This window comes from Sceloporus occidentalis, unplaced genomic scaffold (assembly GCF_023333645.1).
Source record: "Sceloporus occidentalis isolate IW3139 unplaced genomic scaffold, rSceOcc1.0.p SCAF_83, whole genome shotgun sequence".
NCBI lineage: Eukaryota > Metazoa > Chordata > Lepidosauria > Squamata > Phrynosomatidae > Sceloporus > Sceloporus occidentalis.
In genome coordinates this window covers 666,616-690,484 of record NW_028317063.1, presented here as the reverse complement: position 1 = coordinate 690,484, position 23,869 = coordinate 666,616, and the positions used below count along the sequence as shown (strand labels likewise).

The following is a 23,869-nucleotide window of genomic DNA, read 5'->3' as shown; positions in this document are numbered from 1 at the left end:
GCCCGGGGTGCCACGCCAAATAACAATGGAGTCAATCAGACAAAATGTAGCAAAGAAACCCGAATGTATCGATGTTCCATCCTTGCGGATTTATTATTATTTTTTATTTTTTTTCACGTCCGTGATGGCCCTATATCATCAGGTTTAGAGCCCCCCAAAATGTCTGGTATTCAGATTTAGCAGGGTGCCAGCTGAACAGCTTAAAATTAATCAGAAATTGTCCTTCCTTTCACAATCACGGGCAACCAATTATTTCTACATCTGCCAACTGATGGCGTGAAACTGGAAGACAATTGTTAAAAGCCCTTTAGAAGGGAAACGATGTAAATAACGGCGCTATATCCTAGTCGAAGCAAAACCTCTTAAGTTTCTATCTATGGTATCAGACCCCGACTTCCAGAGTCATTAAGACAGGCGTTCTATTGTTAACCACAAGGCGGTATGATAAGGATTTAAGATTATATATATATAAAAAATTGGTTTCAAAACAGTAAATGCAATAAAATGAAATAAAAAAAAAACGACGTTTCTCCTTCCTTCAAACAAAATGAAACCATGAAAGCAAAACACAAGAAAAATAAGTTACAATCAAACACTTGTATCTGTAAACATTTATTTTTCTTTTTTTAAACCCAAAAAAAGGCTTACACCAGCACACAATGTACAGCCTGGTAAGTTACACAGGTATTGGAGGAAGGAGGCGGAAGGACACACAAAACGGAAATAAAATGGGGAAAAAAAAATGAAAAGAACAGAACGGTCTGTCCCATAAGTGCAATGAATATTTATATCCAGTGATTTCTATAAAAAAAAATTATATGCAAATAAAATTAATAAAGAAGTTTGCCCCTTTGGTTTAACCCTCCCACTGCCAGGGAAGTGGACATCTGGTTGTGTAAATATTAAAAATCATTTTTTTTTTTTATTTCTTCTTCTAAGGTTGACCATTTTCAATAATGGCTTTTTTTTATTTTACGCTTTGTGAACTAAAATAAGTTATAAATGATAGATACGCTATTTTAAGCAAAACATTATTTCCTCCCCCCAAATCATTTATCCTGTTTCAGCAGCACCTGATAAAAATATTAAAATTAACAAAAAAAAAAACCAAATATTCATGAGAAAGATAATTTATTTGCAAATTTACTTTCACAAATCCTTAATGTATCTAAGTTACGAAGGACACCGTTAAGGGAATCTTTAGTTCTTTATTGTCAAAGGGCTCATGAAACACATGAAGACTGTATGCTCGGAGCAACCCCTAGGACACGTGGTAAAAAGGAGCGAAGATGATGAGGTCATCGGACTGGATTCAGTGCAAACAGACCATGTACATTGAATGGAGAGAGAAAAAAAAAAATATCGGGCTTGATTGACTAAATGATACAATGTATCACCGTTTTATTTTTCCAGTCTATGGGAGGATTGCTATTCAAATGATAATTATTAAACCGATATTTCCCCAATCCTTTTGTAGTAAAATGGTAAAGTGCCAAGCGAGGAGGGGAAAAAAAAAAAAGTAGAAAAAAAAATTTAATAATTTTGCATTTTCTTTTTTTTTTTTCTATCATGGGCATTCATTATGAACAACTCCCCCCCCCCCCCCGTACAAGAGAACTTTGGGTCCAGTACAGAAATATAAAACAGACTATAAAAGGTGGGGTGGAAAAAAAATTAAGAAACCTGGTGTTTCTAGTTTGTTTTTTTTTTGCAAATGCAACCATTTAGTTAACCCCTGCCCCACTGGCATGTTCTCTAATGAAATGAAGGCGATAGGAGGGTTTTCAGTGGCGTCTGCAGGTTTTGGACAATCAATTAGAATACAAAATAATAATGGAAGTCGAGAAAGGGTCTGCGTCCAACACGACAACGTCTTCTATTGAGAGCTGGCCCTTTCCAGGATATGAAAATCGTAGTGCTTTCTGCTCGTTCTTAGTCTAAACTTGTTCATTAAGTTATTGTTTTGTTTCTTCAACGCACTTTGAGCGGCAGATACTGTAGGAAAGGTGGCTACTATTGTGTACGTAGAAGCCAAGTCTTGGGATGGGATGGAGTGTTCGGAGCCCGTGTGGTTGCCACTGGTGCCACAATAATGTTGATGGGGAACTTGTTGGGAACGGGGGTCCCGGAGCCATCGGATCCTGGCGCCAACTTTAAACAGTTCTCCAAAAAGCGTTTCGGCGTCTTTGCGGCTTATGCCGTCCGGCAGTTCTGTGATTTCCAGGACTTTTCCAATTGCTGAAAGATTAATGAAAAAAAGCCAAATGCTACCAAATTCTAAATACTTAACATACACGCTTCCCATATCACCAGGCAAAACTAAGTTTTATTCACTGTCGGCACCCGAATACATGCGTATTATCAGCTCAGTCTAATCGGGTTCATATCTTCATAATCCTCATGGTTTTGGGATTTAAGAATTACGAGTCCTTTACGATACATAGTTTGCTTCCGATTACTTGTGTGCACCTGGTTAGTCCTTAAAAAGCCAAAATAGCCGTTTCTTCTACCCCTGATTTAAATACTTAAGTTATACACGGAAAGACACCAATCCGACGGGTAGCAGGGTCCTTTCCCAAGCGCCTTAATTGAATAATTGATTTGTTGTTCCGGCTCGGTGCATGCAGAAGTATTAGGCGAAGCGCTCTCACGCCACTTTGGCATGGCAATTTTCCCGCGTATTTGTACATTTTGGGATTAATTTATATAGCACACCAGCTTGGGGTAGGCATAATGCTAATCTGAACATAAGACAGGGACCATGTGAGGGTCGGGGGTTTTAAAGCAGGATAATACAACAGACTACATGGGGCATCAAATTCAATGTCTCAAGGTTCAGTAATTAATCCATTATTTGGGCTCCTTATGTGCTTTTATTAGGCAAATCCACGTACCTGGCTCACCTGCGGAAAGATCTGTCGAGGCTGCTTTTCTTGCCGTCTTTTTACCTCTATTTCCATGTCTGTGACCAGGCTGGCCCTGGAAGCGCAAACAAAAGGCGTTCATTATTATAAGGAGAGAGGAAATTAAGCATTCTGTGACTTGTGTAACATTTTCTTTTATAAGAAGGATCTTTAAGCGGGGATCGTGTAAAGCTGAACTCCTCTGTATCCCGATACAAAAAGCCGACGCAAGTCAATCACCGCAACGCGCTTCACACCCAGCCGAGCCGAACTTCTACGGGGCTTTAATACGACATCCAGGGGTTTTGTATCCCAGTAACCGGAAGGTTTTATTTAAAACACAGCTAAACTATAACTTAGAGAAGTCTCGTATTAATAAAATAAAAGAATTAGGGCACGCGGTCCTACAAAGTATAGGAAGAATTGCACGGCATTCGGAAAGTAGGTCTGAGAGTAAATTCGAAATCAATTGTATCAATGAAAAGGATCTTTTTTTTTGTGGCTATTTTTTCAAAAGTGAAGTCGCTGCGATACAAGACCTTTGGATTTATTTCTGGTATCTAATTGGAATAATTAGAATACGCAATTTGAAACCTGTTGACTTGTTATGTGTCCGTGTATAACATGAGGAGGATTGTATTGTAATGGATGACCAAGTAACGGGTATCTTGTATCACCTGCCAGAAACGAAAACAGAAACAAAACAAAACACAAAAAAACACACACAATTAGAAAGAAAGAAAAAAAAAAAAAAAAAAGGACTTTTATCTAAATATTACATGTAAAATAAAAATAATCTACATATTATGTGTATCATTGTAGCAAATGAAACTGAATCCCCCCCCCAGAATACATCACAGTGCTATTAAAGATGTTAACAGTAAGTAGAAGGTTTAGGGGGGTCTGAGTAACGCTAGATATGTAAAGAAATCATTAAGGAGGTGCAATAAACAAGGGTTTCGGGGAGAATTCTCTTACCTTGTCCAGGCGGAAATGGTCTGGAAATTTGCGGAATGAGAGGGAGAGGCGCTAGACCCGGGCGGATGTTCTTCATGTTGGTTAGTTGCACGGGGACGGGCGACTGATTGGGAGAAGTGACGGGACTACTCACATGGGAACTATGCTGGAAAAAATATGAATCTATCATCCAGAAGCAACGCACACGCCGGGGGCCGAAACACCACCGTTTTATGACATACTAGTGAAGAACTATACGAGAAAGAGTGAGGAACACACGCTTAGGAACCGTGGTTTTTCCAGTTACTGGATAAATAAGAAATACTGACAGCCACAGTCCCAGTACTGTGCCTTTACCTGGGGGAAGTCTAGATGCTTACGCTGATCACTTAAAGGACCTACCTGGGTAGAAGGGTCCAGAATGTTGTAGTCCCCGGATTTCTGGATCCTCTGATGATCACAATAATATTTATTTGGCTTCCAATGAGGTGGTGAATGCGTCTGAGGTGGGGGGTTGCTGGGTACATTGAGCTGCATCATTACCATCCCGCCACCGGGGGGAGGCACTGCAACACCTGGCAAATAATCAAAACGGTTGGTTTAACCCGGATTTATATATATTCATCAGATATGTTCATGGTTAAGAAGGGACTTTATTTCTCCATGTTAAGGAATGCAGGTCAGTATGGCCACGAGATCTAAGCCAGGGCTGAGGAATACCTGGGCAATACCTGACAGTTACCTGGGCCGTGAGAGCCGAGAAGTGGCTGAGAATTACACGGTGAGGTCGTTCTGGGAAACTGCATTTGGTCGGATCCAGGGGGCTGAATGTAACCCACCGAGGAGCTGCGAATACAACGAGTGTTAAACCTGTTAAACAGCGCAGTATGATAGTATAATCATTTTGAGACAATAGAAGATGGCTTTACTTCAAGTTGTTTTGCTGTCCTGGTGAAACGACGCTGTAATACACCGGCATCCCCGCAGCGGGTAATGGCCCCTGACCGGACTGGCCGGATATCAGCACCTGTTGGTGGTATGGCTGTTGAGACACAGGCTGCGACGCCTGCCGAGCAGGGACCTGGAGAAACATTGCAAAGAGATCAAATATGGATTTTGTTAAGCTCTTCTAGAAAGTCAAACATAGGTTAATGCCCAGGATGGGAAGAGAGGTGTTATCCGGGGCCAAGCGGGCCCCCAGGTGACACAGGTAATAGACGGGGCCGCTGTTTGAAACTTAACCCTTCTTACACACACATCACAGGAACGAGGACTCTCTGGATGCACCAGGAGTTCTACATTCTATTAACCCTTAAGACAAGGAAATGCTGAGATCAAAGCAAACAAAGCTAGCGGAAGGCAAATAAAAGCTTCGCAACGACTGCTGGGCCCTCAAAATTACATCAATCTCAAAATGTAACCTTTTCCAGTAGACATTTTTAATTTTCGCTTCACATTCAGCGCAGCCAAAGATGCCGCTTGACCTTCATACCAGTAACAAGCCGACAGAGGAAAGTCAACCTGGTACGAATTCCCCCAGCTTCAGAGATCCCCTCTGACATCAAACTCCAGAACACACGCACCATCGCAGATTAATAACCCCTCCAAGGCCAGAAAGCTCCCTAACCTGATAGGAAGGTATGGAGGAGTACTGCACCATGACCCCCTGGATGGGGTTGGCAATGTTCCCGTGTTGCCCTGTTTGATTTGGAGGTTGCTGAACACCGACGATGCCCTGGTAGTTTGCTTGCTGGTTGGGCATCACAGCGGGGTAACCTGTAATATACCGAGAGCACAATCATCATCAACAAGGCAACCATTAAAAGCTCGCATTTAGAGACGATGGAAAGAACGGGGACAGGAGATCACACGCTGGGTCCCCACCGAGCACCAGCATGGCGAGACAGACATGGAGGACATACATAACCAATAATAAAGGCATCTCTTAGCAAAGTTATTTAATGCACGATGACACAAGTTAATGTGTGATGGCAGATGTTACAAAAAGTGTAGACATCCCAACAGATGAACACGTCATTGGGATATAGATGCAAAAAAACGTACATTAACCATTCTTTAAGATAAAATGCTAATAACTAATAAAATTCATAAATTAAACAATAAAAAAATCTGGGTGAGAATTCAGGTTTGAAGAATGAAGCCTGATGGTAAAATACCAAAGATAAGGGAAATCCAAGAAGAACAACAAGTAGCTGAAAAAGAGACCGGTTCACTGTGAGAAACATAAACCCTCTCAGACAGCGCCCCGGGCCCGAGTCCAGCTACTTAAATCCAGAAGTTTATAGCACCAAACCAGGGCTGAATAAGAGAAAAAAATGGGGTCTGGGAGCCAAGGAGTCAGCTCTGGGAGCCAAGGAGTCAGCTCTGGGAGCCAAGGAGTCAGCTCTGGGAGCCAAGGAGTCAGCTCTGGGAGCCAAGGAGTCAGCTCTGGGAGCCAAGGAGTCAGCTCTGGGAGCCAAGGAGTCAGCTCTGGGAGCCAAGGAGTCAGCTCTGGGAGCCAAGGAGTCAGCTCTGGGAGCCAAGGAGTCAGCTCTGGGATCAATATTATAAATAAGGGGGGAAAAAATACAGCTGCAAAGCAAAATATTCTATCGTTCTTTAGGTTGGATGAAACATTTTGTCAATAAAGCCCAAACTAGATGTAAAATCTGCAAGCCCACATCCAAGAGGTACCATTTGCATGACCTTGATGTAAGGAGGGTTTGTTATTTTACATCTAAGATGAGCTGATAGCACCAGGTTTTCCCATCAACGTCAGTTAAACACAAACCTGTTGGATGGGCAGCTTGTGGCAGTGTTTGGTTTGGCTGGGAGTTATATTGGATGGAGGTCACTGGTCGATATTGTTGGTTAGCGTGAGTAGAGTGAGTGTACTGGCTGGGAGCACAATAGCAAGTCGGAACCTGTAAGAGAAATATTATATTATATATATATATTATAAGACATGGTCACACTGACTGTCGCAGCCAGACCTGACACTAGATATTAGAGTCAAGTTCTTCGCTAGACGGCTTGTTACATCTGTATCTGTGGGACTGCTTCCTACAGGTCGCTGAACTTTTCAGACAGACCTCAATGAATTATCCTCCAAATAAATCTACAGGACGGGGCCGGTACCTGCGGAAGAGACTGCTGCATGTATCCCTGCGGCTGCAGCAGCGGCTGGCTTACAGGCTGATTGGAAGCGGCGTAGCTGGGAGGGGGGACCGGCTGTCCGAGCGGCGCTGCTGGTGGCGGCGGTGGAGGTGGCGGCGCAGCCATAATGTAGCCGGATTGCGGAGATGGATGAAGCACCACGGTTGACTGGAACATAGTCGAGTGGGCATCGGACGCATCTGCAGAAGACTGCCTGGCGAGGCTCATATGGCTGAACTGGGATCCCAGGTTATCTTGCTACATAAAAGAAAAGATAAAGCGAATATAAGGCAGAGATCTACAGTAGAGGCTCATAGACCAGCATTGTGTGATGACCAATGAAACAGCAGAGTCGTTTAAAGCTAATAAGCTCTAAATTCTATTTTTTTTTTATATATATATATAAATATCAGAATTCTATAACAATTATTGGTTTTCTCTGTAAGGAAGTATTATAGCAATAGTGCCAAGAGACATCCCGCGGTAAAGGTGACGGTAACCGGATGGCTCCTTTAACAGAGGATACGTATAGAAAATGTATAGAGAGCAGGGCTCCAAAACAAAAAATAAAAAAATTAATTACTGCTGATCAGTGGTTAAAATAAGGTGAGGCTGATGTGGGTTAAAAAGGTATTCCTTGCATCAACAACTCAATATCATAAAAGAAGCAACCAATAAATTACTATTTTTTATTTTACTTTTTTAAAGAATTTTAGAAAACTTTTTTTTTTTTTTTAATTATTAATGTAAATGTAAGGAGATAAGCGACCACATAAAAAAATGTATTAAAATTAACTAAAATGTGCTATAGTTGTAAAAAATAAAAAAATCGAAAGTAAAATTTTAAGGCACACGCAGTTATTTGGAATATCGTTTTAGAGGAGGCCAGATGGAGATTTTAAAATTAATTACAGACAAAATCATTGTAACGGTTATAATCATACAAAGTTGCTTTAGCATCATTTTTATTATTGATCCCCATTGTACTCGAACAGACAAAAAAAAAAAAGCTTAGCAAGCATTCTTCGTATTGAGAAACAAAGACGTGCGTTTGCCCTTAGCTGGGGAATAATTACGGAAATACATAACATTGTCAAAAACAGTTTGGACGGCGTTAGCAAAAGCTGGCCAACCTCCGCCAGCGACAAAACCCCCCGAAAATCCTTTCATTATTGGCAGCCCTGGGGTATAATTACGGCCTTTTAGGTAATTGCCGTAATTGTAACGAGGGGAAATAAACTTGATTATGTAAATCACACCCGGTTCCGCGAGTCCTTACGTAATCCCCTTTGCATTTTTTTATTTTTTTAAATTATTTAGCTGATATTACAGGGGATATTTTGGGACAGTATAATTACCAAGTTACCTGACATTACCAAGAAAGCGCTTCAGCGAAAATGAATAATTCTGCAACGATTCGCTTTGCCGCAATTAAAAGGAATTATTCATTTGAGAAGATGATGCAGACCTCCTACCAGCTTTTTCCCCAAAACAAGCAAGTCTTTAAATGGCTTTTACTTTAATCTCTTTTAATTAACATGGCTTTAACAAAAAAAAAAAAAAAATTAATAATAATAAAAAAAATGTAAATAAAAATAACGCCACAAAAGGTGCACTTCGGGGCAAAATCTACAATATCACCAAATATTGGAGGATATTCAGAGATGATCTTCACAAATCGATTACCTATATGAAGTCTGAGCGCTCAGAGTTAATAGATTCCCCTGCAAACCTAAAGGGCATTTAACCTATAAATGTAAAAAATTGACAAATAGAGAAAACCAAAGTTGGTTTGCAGTTTTGAGCCTAGATTATTTGATTTTCTTTCTTTATTCACACTTTGATGGGGGTTTTTTTTTTAACCCTTGTTTAATATGTTCTAGAAAACTGGATCGTTCAATTGATCTAAGGACGATTTATATGACCGTTTGAGATCACTCGCCATGTATTTTCCTATTTGGGTTACTTTACCTTTGCTAATATCCTTTATCTTATTATTTTTCTTTTAGCAAGTCTGAGAGTTTATAAAATGCATTAAAAATAGAACAAAAACGGACAGCTAGATTAACACAAATATGGTAAATAAATCATAGCGCTGATTCCTAATTTGTTCTATAGGTGATACAACGGGAGAACAAAAATGTCTATACATTTAATGTACGTAGCCTTTAGGCACAGGGCAATGTCATAATGGGGGCATTCACATTGTTGCCCAAGAATCCCATATATATGGCCACCCTGCAAACCCCCCCCCCCCAAAAAAAACCCCATAAGTGATATATGTTGCATGGCATACTGAAACTCAAAGGGTTAAAGTTTTCAGATAAGTTTTTAAGCAGACAGAAGAAACAGAGAGGAATACAGTACCACGGTGTACTGCTGGGTGGGAGAGACGGGCAGGAGCGCGGGCGGATAAGAGACCGCGGAGTACTGAATGGGCTGCGAAGAAGACGGCAGAGATCGAATAGGCTGAAGGAGCAACAGGTGGACAAATCTGGTTAATAACAGGAAGGAAATGGACTTGAAAACACACAAGAAAAATCCGTTCTACACAAGGTTAAACACGCACACGCAGACAGACACGTCTAAGGATTTATTTAAAGTATCCTGCAAAATATCCGCTATCGTTGAAAGGTTTGGGGTCACAGAAGTGATGGGAGTGATAAAGGGCCATTGGAACCCAGGAGTGATGGGAGTGATAAAGGGCCATTGGAACCCAGGAGTGATGGGAGTGATAAAGGGCCATTGGAACACAGGAATGATGGGAGTGATAAAGGGCCATTGGAACACAGGAGTGATGGGAGTGATAAAGGGCCATTGGAACCCAGGAGTGATGGGAGTGATAAAGGGCCATTGGAACACAGTAGTGATGGGAGTGATAAAGGGCCATTGGAACACAGGAGTGATGGGAGTGATAAAGGGCCTCTGGGCACCTATGAAGATATTCCAGCTACAATAGTCATTTACAGCATTAACCCTGTCTGCGCTGGATTTCTGATCCATTTCATGTTATTTTAATGGATAAAACTTGCTTTCTTTCAACAACAAGGACATTTCTAAGTGGCCCCAAAATTTTGGACGGTAGGGAGCCTTTAGCCACCGGCTCGGGATACTAGTCGGGCTATAATGCGAGCTGCCCAGGCGGCGATCGCGGCTGCCGTACCTACCTGCGATATGATATGGTTGGCGGCCTGCTGCGGAGGCGCTGGGGGTGGAGGGGGTGCGGCGGGCGCAGGCACTTGGGTCCTAACCGGTTGCTGAGTAACGGGGGGGTTATACACAACTGGAGTGCCATCAGGGTTTATAAAGGGTTGACCTGGGGGAAACGGATCATCAGCCGTCAGAAACAGATAAATACATTTAGAAAAGGAAAAAATACAGACACCTGTTGCGTGTGTTAGTTAATAAACCCCCTAGAAGGGGCAGGAGCAGGCCGGCAATGCTTAGCGATATGTTTAATTTGTATTATTTAGGAAGGGTAAAGATATGCCCCGGAAAAGAGAGAATAGATTAGGGTGCATGGAATCTGGTGGGTCGGTGCAGTTAAAAAGAGAAGGCATACTTTCAACTAAAGAATCAAAGTCTGTGACCTCAAGTACATATATGTCGTAGGTAGGTGTGCGTGTGTGGAGGTGTAGGTGTGTGGAGGTGTAGTTGTGCGTGTGTGGAGGTGTAGGTGTGCGTGTGTGGAGGTGTAGGTGTGCGTGTGTGGAGGTGTAGGTACATTTCTCCTTCTTTGAAATAAACCAAAACACAACAGTTTCTTAATGACATAAATCTGGCTCATTCAATAAACAGTAACAAATTACGAAACCAAACACACAATAAACAGAATGTTAAACACACTTAATACACATACACTTTATAGCATTCTCCACGGGGTACAAACCTGTTTGCGGGTTGATGAGAATACTGCCAGGCGGAATGCCTGTGGCTTCCAGGGGTAGTAAAAAGAAGCTAGTACTAGAAGGAGCCACTTGTCCGCTTATTCCCCCATCATAGGTAACAGAATTACTAGTACTGATCGCTGGAAGGACAGCCGGCGTGCCGTGGGAAGGCTGGCTTATAGCGGTTACTGGAAGCGGCTGCTGGGTGTGAGAGAGGGAACCAGTGGATGAACCTACACTACTAGAAGACTCGGAACCTACGGAAAACGGAAAGAAATGTGTTCTTACGTACAGGTCCCCGAAAAATAGAAAATACAAAAACATGCACATTTATATAGGAAAGCTCCTCGGCCGTCAGCATCTAAAATGAGAGGCGGTATAGCCATGAAGCCTTCTCACTGACATGAATGCAGAGCTTTCAAAGGGGGCCGAGATTTTTTTGGATGCCTTGGCTTGAACACAAGTAGCTCAACCAAAACAGCCAACATTGGTTACATCACTTATGTTCAAGCAGGTTCTGTTCATGGCCCACCAAGGAAATTCCTGAAGACCCCAATTAGATTGAAGAAACACAACGAGCATTGGCCACAGAACTGTATATTATATCCCTGGAGAGGATTGTTAGTTGGTTAATTGACCCCCAATTACCGGACAAGGACCCACTGCAGTTCAAATGAGAAACTCATACCCAAATGTAAATCACGGAATATGCTCCTTGTTCACACGCGTGACTGGAACTGCGTGTTTTATTAGAGGAGGAATTGCTGCTAGAACATTCCGTAAAGTAGCATTTAAACATTAAAAACGTAATTTTGTCACAGGTTCTCTCTTAAAGCCAAAGCAAAAATAATGATTTTGAGATAAGTTTGGCGAGACCACCGCCGTCAGCCACATGAGCCGCATCTTCCGATGCAGACAGGACTACGGCATGCAGTTGGGTCTTTGAGACAGAATATTAGCAGAAAGCGACCCAGAAGGTGGAGGTTCTCGGGCGCAGAGGCGATACCTGTTTTGGAAAGCCTGCCCGTGCTTTTGCTGCTCCCGGAGCTATCGCCTCTCGTCAGCACGGATATCCCGCTGAAGCTGCTGGCCTTGGTGACGGCGGGCTTCAGATTGCGGATGGAGCTGTCGGAGTCCGTGCTGCTCCACGGCCGGGGCTCGTTGTATTTCAGGTCGTTTTCCGTGCTGCTGTAGAGGCTGTTGGCCGATCTCCCCGACGCATCCTTATTAATCCTGTCAACGACACCGGTCCGTAAAGACGCGGAAAAACTCAAACAAGACGGCAAAAGGGAGAGGAGCGCCTAAATACCTAAATATTTGACGTCTTTGTTGGGTCATATTGGCTTCTTCTTCTTGAATTCTGATGGATTAAAGACAGAAAGAAAGAAGAAAAAAAAAACAAAAAACACCTTAATATATAAAATCCATTGTAATCTTATGAAGGATGGCTGGTGTGAAATGTCGCTCACCTTTTATCCATAAGGTAATTCTCCTGAGAACACAAGGACTGGCGAGAAAAAAGAAAGAACGTTTAAAGTGTTATCATTTGTTACATTGTTACAGAATAAGGTGATTCTTGAGCATTTGATCGTTCCCCGCAATATTTCCAGAGCGAAAGGGAAAACTCTTAAGATTGCTACATTCCCAGAATTCCTAAATAAAAGGACACTCGGGAGATTTATCGTAACGAGAGGATGAACGAAGTGTCACGGTTTACAAACACTTATGGATAACCCATTAAAAGCCTGCCATGTTTCCACGAAAAGATTCTTAAAAATTGATCTCGGTACGATATTAAGTGGCTGGGTATAAATGACACAACGACTGACAGCTATTCAAGCAACAGCGCACACAAAATTGTGTTAATTTGGGTAATTTGGAATGATGTGAAAGTGTTACAATTATGGCCATTTTTTAGCTGAGAGAAGAAAAAAAAATTAGCTTTTTACATAAATAGCAAAAAAAAAGCTTCTTGAAATTGTCCCTCGCGGAAGAAAAGAAGAAGAAAAAAACCAAGCAGACGTTATTAAGAGTATCTAAAAGTGAATGACACAATGAAAGGATGATTACACGTTACACTAAACTGAATAATCAACAAGAGCTGCGAATGGAAGGAGCTGCATGAAATTGAAGGGTATCTCGTCGTTGCTAAGAGTCCATGTCTAAGAAGATATGTTTTATCCTCAATCCTACGGGGAAGGACACGCACTTCACACCTCGAGCCAGAAATTCAGCAGCAGATATAAACGTATATAGAAAAAGGAGAATTCTTTTCAAATCCTCACCTCTTGAGCAAATATTCTCTCCCGCGCTCTCTGATATTCCTCTTCTCTTTCTTCAATCGATTTACTCCTTCGGTCATCTTTTAATCTCATCCTCATCTGCGGCAGAGACAATGTTTGGTGATACGGCTGTTGACCACTCTTGGTCCGACTCCCGGTAGCGAAACACAAGAGGCTTACCTGGTTATCATCTTTGTCCAGGCTTGAGTTGTCTCTCTTGAGGATGTATCGTTTCTGGAAGTCTACATTCTTCTCATCTTTTATGTGTTCTTCAAACCTCTGATCGGGGCTAGATGGCATGATGGTGGAAGAACAAGAACTTTTTTGATTTAAGAAAACCCAAGTTCTTTTGTGCTATATACACTGTGGTTCAAAGGTTTGGGGTCACTTTTCATTTCCTCGTTTTTGAAAGAAAAGCAAATTTTGCCCATTAAAATAACATGAAATGGATCAGAAATCCAGCACACACAGGGTTAATGATGCAAATGACTATTGTAGCTAGAAACGGCTGATTTTTAATGGAATTTCTTCATAAGCGTACAGAGGCCCTTTATCACTCCCATCACTCCTGTGTTCCAATGGCCCTTTATCACTCCCATCACCCCTGTATTCCAATGGCCCTTTATCACTCCCATCACTCCTGTGTTCCAATGGCCCTTTATCACTCCCATCACTCCTGTGTTCCAATGGCCCTTTATCACTCCCATCACTCCTGTGTTCCAATGGCACGTTGTGTTCGCTGATCCAAGTTTAAGTTTAAAAGGCTAATTGATCGTTACATCGTTGTAATTATGTTACAGCCAGAAATGTCCTTGTTTCCATGAAAACAGCTGAGTGACCCCAAATCCTTGAACGGTAAAGATATATATATATTTTTTTTTGGGGGGGGGGGGTGGGGGGGGGGTAATAAAACGGGAACAAAACCTTATACTGTAAAAAAAACAAAATCCCGTAAAGGGAACTACTCACATTCGGGTAGTGCTTGTTTTGTTCACAATGACCGATTTACCACTTTGGTCCACGTTGTGATCCAGTCCAAAATACGCAGCGACCCGGTGTAACAGCATTCTATGGTAGGAGGTCATCGGAGGAAACTTTTTACGTTGCATTCTATGGAAAGAAAAAAAAAAAAAATATATATATATATATATATATATATATATATATATATATATATAAATTTGTCTTTAAATATATGTTAAATAAAAAGGAGAATAATAGAATACAAACACACATACTCATTGGTGCCAATAAAATCTAATATATCTTGTTCCAATTTCAGCAGCATCATTCGGTCTCTGTGGGGGAAAAGAAAAAATGGTCTTAATAATCAAAGAATATAATAAAACCCTAAAACTATGCAAATCCTTGCATATTTAACGGCAATAGAAGGTCCCAAAAATAACACATCGCCAATTTCACCCTTAAATTATTAATCTAGTAAAAGTGAGTTTGTATCTGGGAATCATAACGCATAATATCACTTTACTACAGATCGATATCTCTGAATGGATCTCTAGGGATTAGAAAAGACAATGTATCTGCCAGATAATACAGATAACGAGCATTCGATAACACGGATAAAGGGACGTAACCATTAATAGGTGCTTTGTGCCTTAAGCGCGATGTTAGCAGCAACACACCCAAACTGCATGTTTGAAACTGGTACATGATGTAAAAATAAGTGGATTTTATAACAAATCAGATACTTTATAGTTCAGCGAACTTAATAAACCTACGTAATGGTGTTTACATTGATGGAAAATTGATAAAATATGCATGAAGATGGGATGAACTACCTGGAAGCCTTACAAATCTCCAACATAAAACTGTACACTTATAGCAATTTGTTCTGTGGCAATAATTATACGTTTCCGATAAAAGCATCCCCTTTCAGCCGTTATTCGTTTCTCCTTTCACGTTAGATCTATCTCTCTGACGGTCTCCCCTCCCTTGGTCATTTTTGCCCCGTGTTGCTCCCCAGGTCAGTCTTCCCTTTACAAAGGAGAAGAGAAAACAGGAGAGCAAGAAATGATAATCCACAAAAAAAGAAATAAAATGCTTTCTCCCTTCCTCCTCGATTTGCCGCAATGGCTTATACGTCATATCTTGGTAAGAGTACAAGAAAGATGTTGGGGGTCTAGCTGTTCTGTAGCCGGTTCTCAGTATGGGGGGTTCCGTAGGAAGGGTCTGACGCACTCTCGTACCCAGATGTACCGTAGGCTTCGGATTCTAGAAGAAATAGTTCTCAGAACGCTGCCAAAGAGCTGCTAGCAGACCGTGGATAAGCTCATCGCCCGTAAAGCAGGGCACGAACGTGATGGGCAGCAACTGAACGATGCTTTAAAGGGACAGTTTAATGTCCTTGACAGACCCGCTAGAGAAGAATACATATGAGAGTACTGCAAGTGACCCTCCATGAGTATTTTAATGAGTTTTCTTCCAAATTATCCTCCTATTGTTCAAAAACTAAATTAGCCAATCAGCATCAGGAAAGCACTCGGCATTGTGTCGCTCGGACAGCTACAGAAAGTTTCTTGTTTCTCGGTAGGCACGGTGCATGAAAAATAACTTTGGCTTCCGTCATAGAAAAGTTTTCTGCCTATTTAATGACTTAATAGCCCTGAGTTGCCAACAATGCGTTCATATACGGTGCATTATTCCACCCCTAAAGGCAAATCAGATTAAAGCGTTAAGCAAACATTCCCACAGAATCGTTATATCCTACCTGGGGTTACTCTTCAGAGTGTTGACTAAAAATTCATGCAGATCAATGCCTGTCGAGTCCGTGTACTCCTGGCTGGAATCTGGAGGAAAAGGAAACATCTTCGTTGTATTACAAAAACACAAACCATTCCGGTTTGTTGTTTTTTTTAAGGATATCAGCTTGCTAAAATATCAGATAGAGCGAAAAAGACATTTCAGAGGAAATTTGCCCACCTCGGGCATTGGCATCAGGATCACGCAACAAAACCGGGTACACAAGAAATGATTAAAGATATTAAATGTTACAACCCTGAGGTCGTGAATGAAAGAAAAAAAAAAAATATAATAAACTCTCTCTCTCTCTATATATAACATAATTGAATAATATTATAAAATATATATATATATATATATATATATAAATAAATAAATATAATATAACATATATATAATATAATATTATATATACACACTATAAACTACCAAAGATATGTGAATGACAAACCTCTGGAGAGCATCTTGCGAGAAGACTTTTCACTTCCCTTTTCTTTTTCCGTTTCATCTTTCGGAGGCTTTTCTTCTTTCCCAAACGAAGGCGTACGCTGGACTTGTACATTTTCCTAAGGATTTGAAACGAACAATGAGACCGGCGGCAGCGTTTGTGGCGCGCACAAATGTACGAGCGGACAATAATAAGAGCTGCAAAACTACTGACTGATGGAGAGTATTTGGGTTTTAATTCTATCAATAAACTGAATTTAAAATAAAAACACCATGCATATTGTATACGGACGCACAATTTCCCTAACTTAAAAAGGACCAACAATTCCGCAAACGTGATTTATCGACCTTTAAAAGTTGCTATGCGGTACGTCAAGGTTAAATCGTTAGAAGGAGCGACATCACACACACAGTCTAGAAGGAAATTCTGACATAATGCGCCAACATATGTATCCGTCCAACGAGGCCGCGCTGCTTTATAATTAAATCAGACGCCTACTGTGAAGCTGATATCAGGAAAGACGCGCTGAGACAACGCGAATAGCGAGAGCCCTTTGTGACGAACGCTGCATTCCTCTACAGCTCGGAGGAGACAAAGACGGCGTTACGAGGAGCTTTCGTGTCATTTCTCAGTAACTTATTCCACATCCTAACCCTCGGAATATTCGGCTTTGTTGGTGGAAAAAACAAACAAACAAACAAAAAAAAAACGTTTATTTACACATTTTACCCCAAAAATGGAAATAATAAAAAAAAAAAAAAAAATTTAAAACCTGGGAATTGTTAGGTTGATTTATAGGTAAAAAATAAACGTTTTTAATACAGGGTAGAGATAGTAAGGCGGCTGATGCAAACCCTACTTTAAAGCGGAACCCAAATCACACGTTCTACAGATCTATACAGTATACGGAATGGTGTTTATGGGTTAATTATATATAATTTGAAACCCCCCTGTAAATATATCCAAACGTCTTTTTTGCTAGATCTGCGTTATATTCCTCCGCATTAAAATTATCCCCCCCCCCCTGTTGTTAAATTGCTGATTGTTGTTAACTGGTTCAGGCAGCCTTTGTAAGGCTTGGGGGAGGGGAGAAATGTATCGGATAATGCTGACCCTGCCATAGGCTGCCATCTATCTCAGTTTTCATTAAATGTTCACCGATCTCCGACATAATAAACCCCGATTGACAAACGACAAAGCCCAAGCCGTCATTAGTTTACCCATTATAAAAAGGTTGTCATGGCAACAGTTCCACGTTCACGTAAAGCGTCTTACTTTCAGAGCCATCCACAGCAGATGAGAACCAACGGAAGAAAAAAATAGCGCAAGATGAGCCGAAACGAGTCCCGGTTCACCTTGGAACCGTGGGTTGGACGCGGATGTCCCGCGAGCGCCACGCTCTGATGCGCAATAAGGAACACTCATGGATCTCTACCAACTCCCCCTGTGACCCAGCTCATGTCCTTCATCTGCAACCCGTGCCAGATTGCCCCAGATGGAACCAGGTTGCAATCTTGGCACGTTCCTTTCAGAAGATCTGTGCGGCGCATGTTGCATATAACAAAATGAAATGGACATAGTCTGCATAAATAACACTTTTAGCCCAAAATGGTTTTTTTGGTTTTTTTTAACATGATTCAAATGTAACACTTTGTATGCTTGTGAACAGCGCTTCCAACCCATCGTCAACGAAAAAGGGCCGGGGACTTTTGCTTTCAAGTGAGAGTGCTGCACCATTAACAACATTAATACCAATTCCTTCACCATTGATGCCCAGCGTCGCGTGTACATATTTTAATAATTTTTTTTCATAAGTATAGGATTTTTTTTTTTATGCAAATATATGTTTGTTATGCAGTGACATTCCATTAAACATAACCCTTGAACAAATAGGTTTCACCGAATGCCATTTATTCCAACGCAAGCCATGCTTAACCAGACCTGGAATCCCACCCTGCCTTCCTGATTGGAGGGCTGTGACCCGGTGGGCTCCTTTGGCGACCAATCATGACGTGCGCGCCCCTACAACCAAACAACCACCGATCCAATAAATGGCACCTGAAACCGTGGGGGTAATTCATTCGCATGCACCTGGCGGCACGACGATCACCGTCGGCGCACGGATACAGTAAACGGATACACAGAGAATGCATTGATTACTCCGGAGGGCGATTTACAGTCATTTGATCGGATTTACGGAACCCACCGATTCTGAGATAATACAATAAGCTAGTTTTATTAACAATAATGCACAGGTCAGCAGAAATAAGCGTGGTAGCAGAAAAGCAAAGGCTTATCATTCACAGTCTATTACCTGTATGTCCGAGGGAATATCGGCTGTGGAAGGAGGAGACTCTTCGCACACAGCAAGGCTCCGAACGAGCTTTAACTTTGAATTTGACTAAAGAGAATGATTTACAATAGAACTATACGTCAAAACAGTACAGAGCTGCAGCAAAATGCAAATGCTTCTTTTAAGAACTTTAAATCAGGGATGCACCACATTTTCAAGGCTGCCCAAGTACAGGAGATAAAAATAAAAATAAATAAATAAAAAAAAACAAAAAAAACAATAACATAACATTAAATGGTAATTGTATCAAATACCGACTCCATCTGCCGCCATATATTTTTTTTTTTTTTACCATTTTCTTAATTTAAATAAGTTTCACACCTAGTAGCAGTTTATTTTTGTGTAAAAAAAAAAAATAAAAAAATTAAGAAAATGCCTAAATAAAAGCCTCTTAACAAAAAAATATTTTAATGGTATTATTATGGCTAGAAAAAAAGGAAAATTAATAATCCTGAATCCAGTGCATCTCTATTTAAATAAATTATATTTTCTCTTTCATTGAAGCATGTAATGAATTTAACAATTTTTACGAAGAACGGCACACGGATTAAACAACAAAAACTCCATTAAAAAAAAAACAAAAAAAACCGCAACAAAATATATTGCAGGTATAGAAAAAATTATAGATGCAATGGGGGAGGGATGAAAAGTATTGCGTTTTACACTAAAACAGCACACCGAAAACAAAAATCCAAGCACAAAGAGATCACTACAAGCATGCCAACAAACCAGTCCGTTACCGTACCTTTGACCTTTTTCCACTTTGACCCAAAGGTTGCACTTGCCGCTAAAGAGTAGGTACAATAAAAGGTTCTCGTTAAACGTATGGACGAGACGTACGAAAACGCTTCGAGCCAATTCGTTCTCAGTCCAGAAAATACGTGACATTGCGGATGAAATATTTTAAAAACTGAGTAGTCACTTTTGGAACAGAAACCCACAAAATAATAAAAAATAAAAAAGCGAATACGCAAACGACATTAACTCTGGCTCGTTAAGTCGTTTTCGCAATTGAAGAGATTCAAGGGTTGTTTTTTTTTATTATTTCAATAACCACATTTTTGTATTTTTCTAATCTGAACGACTAAACAGAACCCACAACATATTTCAATTTTAAATAATAATAATAAGAATAATAATAATAGCTTTAATCCAGTAATTATGTAGGAAATCTATGTTTGGTTGACTGGTCTATCATTTGCGTGAGAAATGATATAGAATATGTATGGACCAAAAGGAAAATAATATAAAAATGGTGTAAGATTCTTGGACTTGATATATAATAATAATAATGTAAAAATTAAAGTAACGTTCATAGCTCACATCCAATTGGGGAATATAAAACAGGCAAGAAGAGCGATTACAATAGTTTGTGTGTCCTCCCAGCTTGTTTGCTTCAAGCAGTGGATCAATGGATGCCAATAAAACGGCCCCTGACATCACAATCCTATATACTATATACGTCACGCACCAGCAGTGTCTAAACCCCCAAAAATGGCAAAACCGGAGGGATTTCAAAGGCTTTGATGTTACGTCGTAAGCGAAGATCGGAAGAGGGAACAAGAGGCCGTCTGAATAGCGGTGGTCGGGAGCCACGTAGGAGGCTATTTTAACTAGAAAACAGCGTCCATTCCCTGCCACGAGTTGTCTTTGTTGATTGATGGGCAGCCTGAAGATTCAATTTATCTTCGTTTACATTACAGAACCACTAGTGTATTTTTACTTTATTGAGAGAGTGGTAGATAAGTGGAACAGCCTTCCAGCAGAAGTTATAGAAGCTTAAACGTGCATAGGACAGGCACATGGCTCCTGAATCTAAGATGATGTTTCTAACCCGGAAGAATCTCTTCATGAATAAGAAAAGATCTGCAGCGCCGAAGGGCCCTTCCAGCCCCCTGATACACAGAGCAGAATACCCGGGTTCACCTCTCGCTACAGGCCGGGTCATTCCAAGCGACCCGTGCATTTATGTGCCCCTAAGTGTGAACTTTCTCAAATAACGGTGACCTGGCGGTGCCCCCTCCTCCCGCCATGCCCCCTATATTATTGGGGGGGCAGATCCTGGCTCCGTACTCACCTGCGCAGAACCGACACACAGGTTTCATCGGTGCGTAAAAATAAAAACCCGACAAACCGACTAAAACATTCTGAAAAACGTATTCCACGTCACTCCTGAGCCAGCGCACGTGACAACACACACATTTTTATTTAAGTTATCGGCAGGTGATCTGGTAAGCGTGTGGATCAGCGTTCGTTTCACGCAGTCACATTTGTAGTGCATTAAAAACTCCGGGAGAAGAGCAGAAAACAGCTTGTTGCACCTCGATATATTGAAAAGTAATAAAATATTGATGCAGCTCATTTAACCTCTCGCTGTCTGCATGGTATTAAAAAGGGTTTAGAATAATTTATCTACCAACCTACGAATAACTAATGAGGTAGTACTATATACACACACATTATATATATATATATATATATATACACACACACACACACACACACACACACACACACACATTTAAGAGTCGTGGTGTATGTAAAGGGTGCTCTTATTTAACCACTGTGGCAACAAAAAAGGTATGTGTTTTACTATTAGCAGGGATTTCCTGTTATTATATATCCCTGTTACATCTATAAAACTACATATTTCATTTAAAATAGAATTTTAATTAAAAACAAAAAATGTAATTATTTTTTCTAAAGACATTTGGGTACTATTTGAAGTTTTTGCATTATTTCCGGGGGAATGGCTCACCGCGGCATCCTGCTTGTTATCGAGGCAGGCGTCCTCTTTCTCGTGTCCCTCAGACTTCGTGAGGTTTTCTAACGAGGTGGAGCGTCTCACGTCCGTCTCCGAACCCTTCATGGCTTCCGCGTCGTCTTTTACAGCACCGGACATCCTCATTGGAAAAGGTCACTTTAAAACTTTAAATACGTAGAACCTTTAAAAAAGAAATACATAAAAAAAACCCAGAGCGATTATGAGCAAAAAAAAACACTCCAGAATCGATATATTATTCCCACGGCAACGGCTACAGACCCAAACCATCTAGGATTTGGATTAAACGTCTAACCCGTCCTCTTACTCGCTGCTTTTAGAACCTCGGCTATCTGACGCCTGGAGATATTTACAACCACAAGCAAGGTTTGTAGTCTTTAATAAGTTTCGAATCGCGTTGAGTAGGTGTTAAGAGGTTAATCATAAAAACAGACCTAGCAAAGGTTGAGAATTCTTATGGATTTCTATAGCGCCGTCCTATTCCGCAGCGCTGTACAGAAACAAAAAGGGCGAGGAGGGCCATACTCAGAGGAGCTTACAATCTAGAGGAAGAATTGTAATTTGCTCACAGAGCAAGAGAAATATTTCTTTAATAATGTCTAAGGCACCGCCTTATTACGGGATGGAAATAATAATAATAAAAAAAAATACAAAAAAAAAGCTGCAGCTCTTATTTTTATATTAAGAAAATACCCCAAACTAATTGGAATTCCTTTGGATACTCGAGTTAGGAAACTATATAATTAACGATATCGGCGAGAGCTGCGATTCACCAACTTTGCATATTTCTGACAGTCCAGTTGAAAAGGCGTTGAATGTAAAGGATTTTTTATGTTTTATTGAATTTTCTTTAAAACAGGAAAGCTCAGCGCGACGTGTCAGCGCGTTTGCTGCTAACGCAGTAATGTCTTCATTTGCATGTTTAATGGCAATGATTGTGTCTGTACGGCATCAACACCAAATTAAATGCAAATTTGTTTTTTTTTTCTATTTAAATGTTTATTTTTTTATATATATATTTTATTTATTTTATTTTTTTTGCCGTCTTTGAGGGGCTATAATTCAGGAAAATAGAATGGAGATGGTTTTAATCGTTTCGCACGAAGTGTCAGCCAGGATTCTAAACATAGACTGAACAATGGAATGATGCCTGTTACCATGGGAACCGGAGAGAAGAACCATTTGCTGAAGCTTTAAAAAAAAAAAAAAAAAAAAAAAAAAAAAAAGTGCTGAACAGGTAACAGGAACAAAAGGCAGGTTTCCCGGCGTATGCAGAAATATACGATCGCTGGAATTTTCTCTCAGAAAGACAACGGCATGGACATCGTTCGCAGCGTTCTCAGACCGATGAAACGCAAGCTTTTTACCAAAATATGACCAAAGTGTTCATCAGAGACCTCGAATCTTGATTTAAGCAATACGTGTCTTATTTGTTAAATTTCCCAACATTCCGGCATCGGAGACATTGTGACACATGCTATAGGTAGATGTTCAACCTTCACAGACAAGGATTTTCCTTTTCAAAAAGCCTCCACGGGCTCAAAAGTCAATATTTTTCACCAAACTTGCTGGGGGGGGGTCAAGGATCAGCAAGCACGTGCATTGGGAACGATGGACTATATAACGTGTTTGATTAAATCTATACATATGTTAAAATAATAGAGACACGATGTTCATTGCTCTCTGAGGTTGAGTCCACAAGAGCAAGGAGCTAAAAGGTGAGGAACACAATATTCTGTATATATATCCCCTTCTTGTTACTGGGTCATAAACCCCAAAAAGATACATTTAGAAAGAAAAATAAAGAGTAAACTCAATTCGAAAGCAGCAAATGAAAGGCAGAATACGCGCCGCTCTCCGCTCTGCGGCAAACCAGACACCCTGCCGCGTTCCTCCGCTAATTAAAGCTCCAAAACCTCATCTTCTGGTTACTGTATGACGGCGGAGTGACATTTACCCGACGTCTCCTACCGTTGCGAGGCTCTGGCACCCCACGGCTAGAGAGAGAAGGAGTCTCTGGTCCCTTCCCACCGAGGTTAAGCTGGATGTCAGTCGTAAAGAACCATCTGGAAGGCAGGAGGAATCGTCCCATGTCCTTGTCACCACCGCAATGTCCTGGAACGAACGGCACCGCTCAGGGTCAAGTGCAGCATTCCTCGTACCAACCTGAAGAAGGAAAAAGGGGTGAAAAACATAAGAATTTGGCCAAACAAGAACGGATACCACTTTAAGGGTCTTGATTTGGGGAACGATGTAGGACAATACTTAGATGATGAAACTACCGCCCTCTATAAAGCCCCCAACATGGCATATATGTTACATGCACAGAAATAACACGACT

General features: G+C 40.8%; 1 protein-coding gene across 3 annotated transcripts; it reads right to left on the bottom strand.

Annotated features, from left to right (window-relative positions):
- Nucleotides 1-1,876: 1,876 nt before the first annotated feature.
- LOC149285164 (R3H domain-containing protein 1-like) lies at nucleotides 1,877-21,654 on the bottom strand. 3 transcript variants are annotated; one of them, XM_089495767.1, is made up of 25 exons: nucleotides 21,505-21,654; nucleotides 19,492-19,533; nucleotides 18,708-18,794; nucleotides 16,397-16,511; nucleotides 15,914-15,992; nucleotides 14,424-14,483; nucleotides 14,155-14,295; nucleotides 13,366-13,474; nucleotides 13,189-13,284; nucleotides 12,373-12,410; nucleotides 12,213-12,263; nucleotides 11,910-12,136; nucleotides 10,906-11,160; nucleotides 10,184-10,332; nucleotides 9,384-9,485; nucleotides 6,999-7,274; nucleotides 6,652-6,784; nucleotides 5,488-5,636; nucleotides 4,790-4,941; nucleotides 4,597-4,706; nucleotides 4,259-4,426; nucleotides 3,882-4,043; nucleotides 3,498-3,580; nucleotides 2,895-2,973; nucleotides 1,877-2,238 (listed from the first exon to the last, which is right to left on the bottom strand). In XM_089495767.1, exons 1-25 carry the CDS (start codon nucleotides 21,652-21,654, stop codon nucleotides 1,877-1,879), a joined length of 3,375 nt encoding a protein of 1,124 aa, XP_089351893.1. The 3 variants fall into 3 exon arrangements, with proteins under 3 accessions (XP_089351893.1, XP_089351892.1, XP_089351894.1); XM_089495766.1 differs by having other exon boundaries at nucleotides 2,895-2,979; nucleotides 4,259-4,435; nucleotides 4,603-4,706; XM_089495768.1 differs by having other exon boundaries at nucleotides 2,895-2,979; nucleotides 3,882-4,026; nucleotides 4,263-4,435; nucleotides 4,603-4,706.
- Between the last annotated feature and the right edge of the window lie 2,215 nt (nucleotides 21,655-23,869).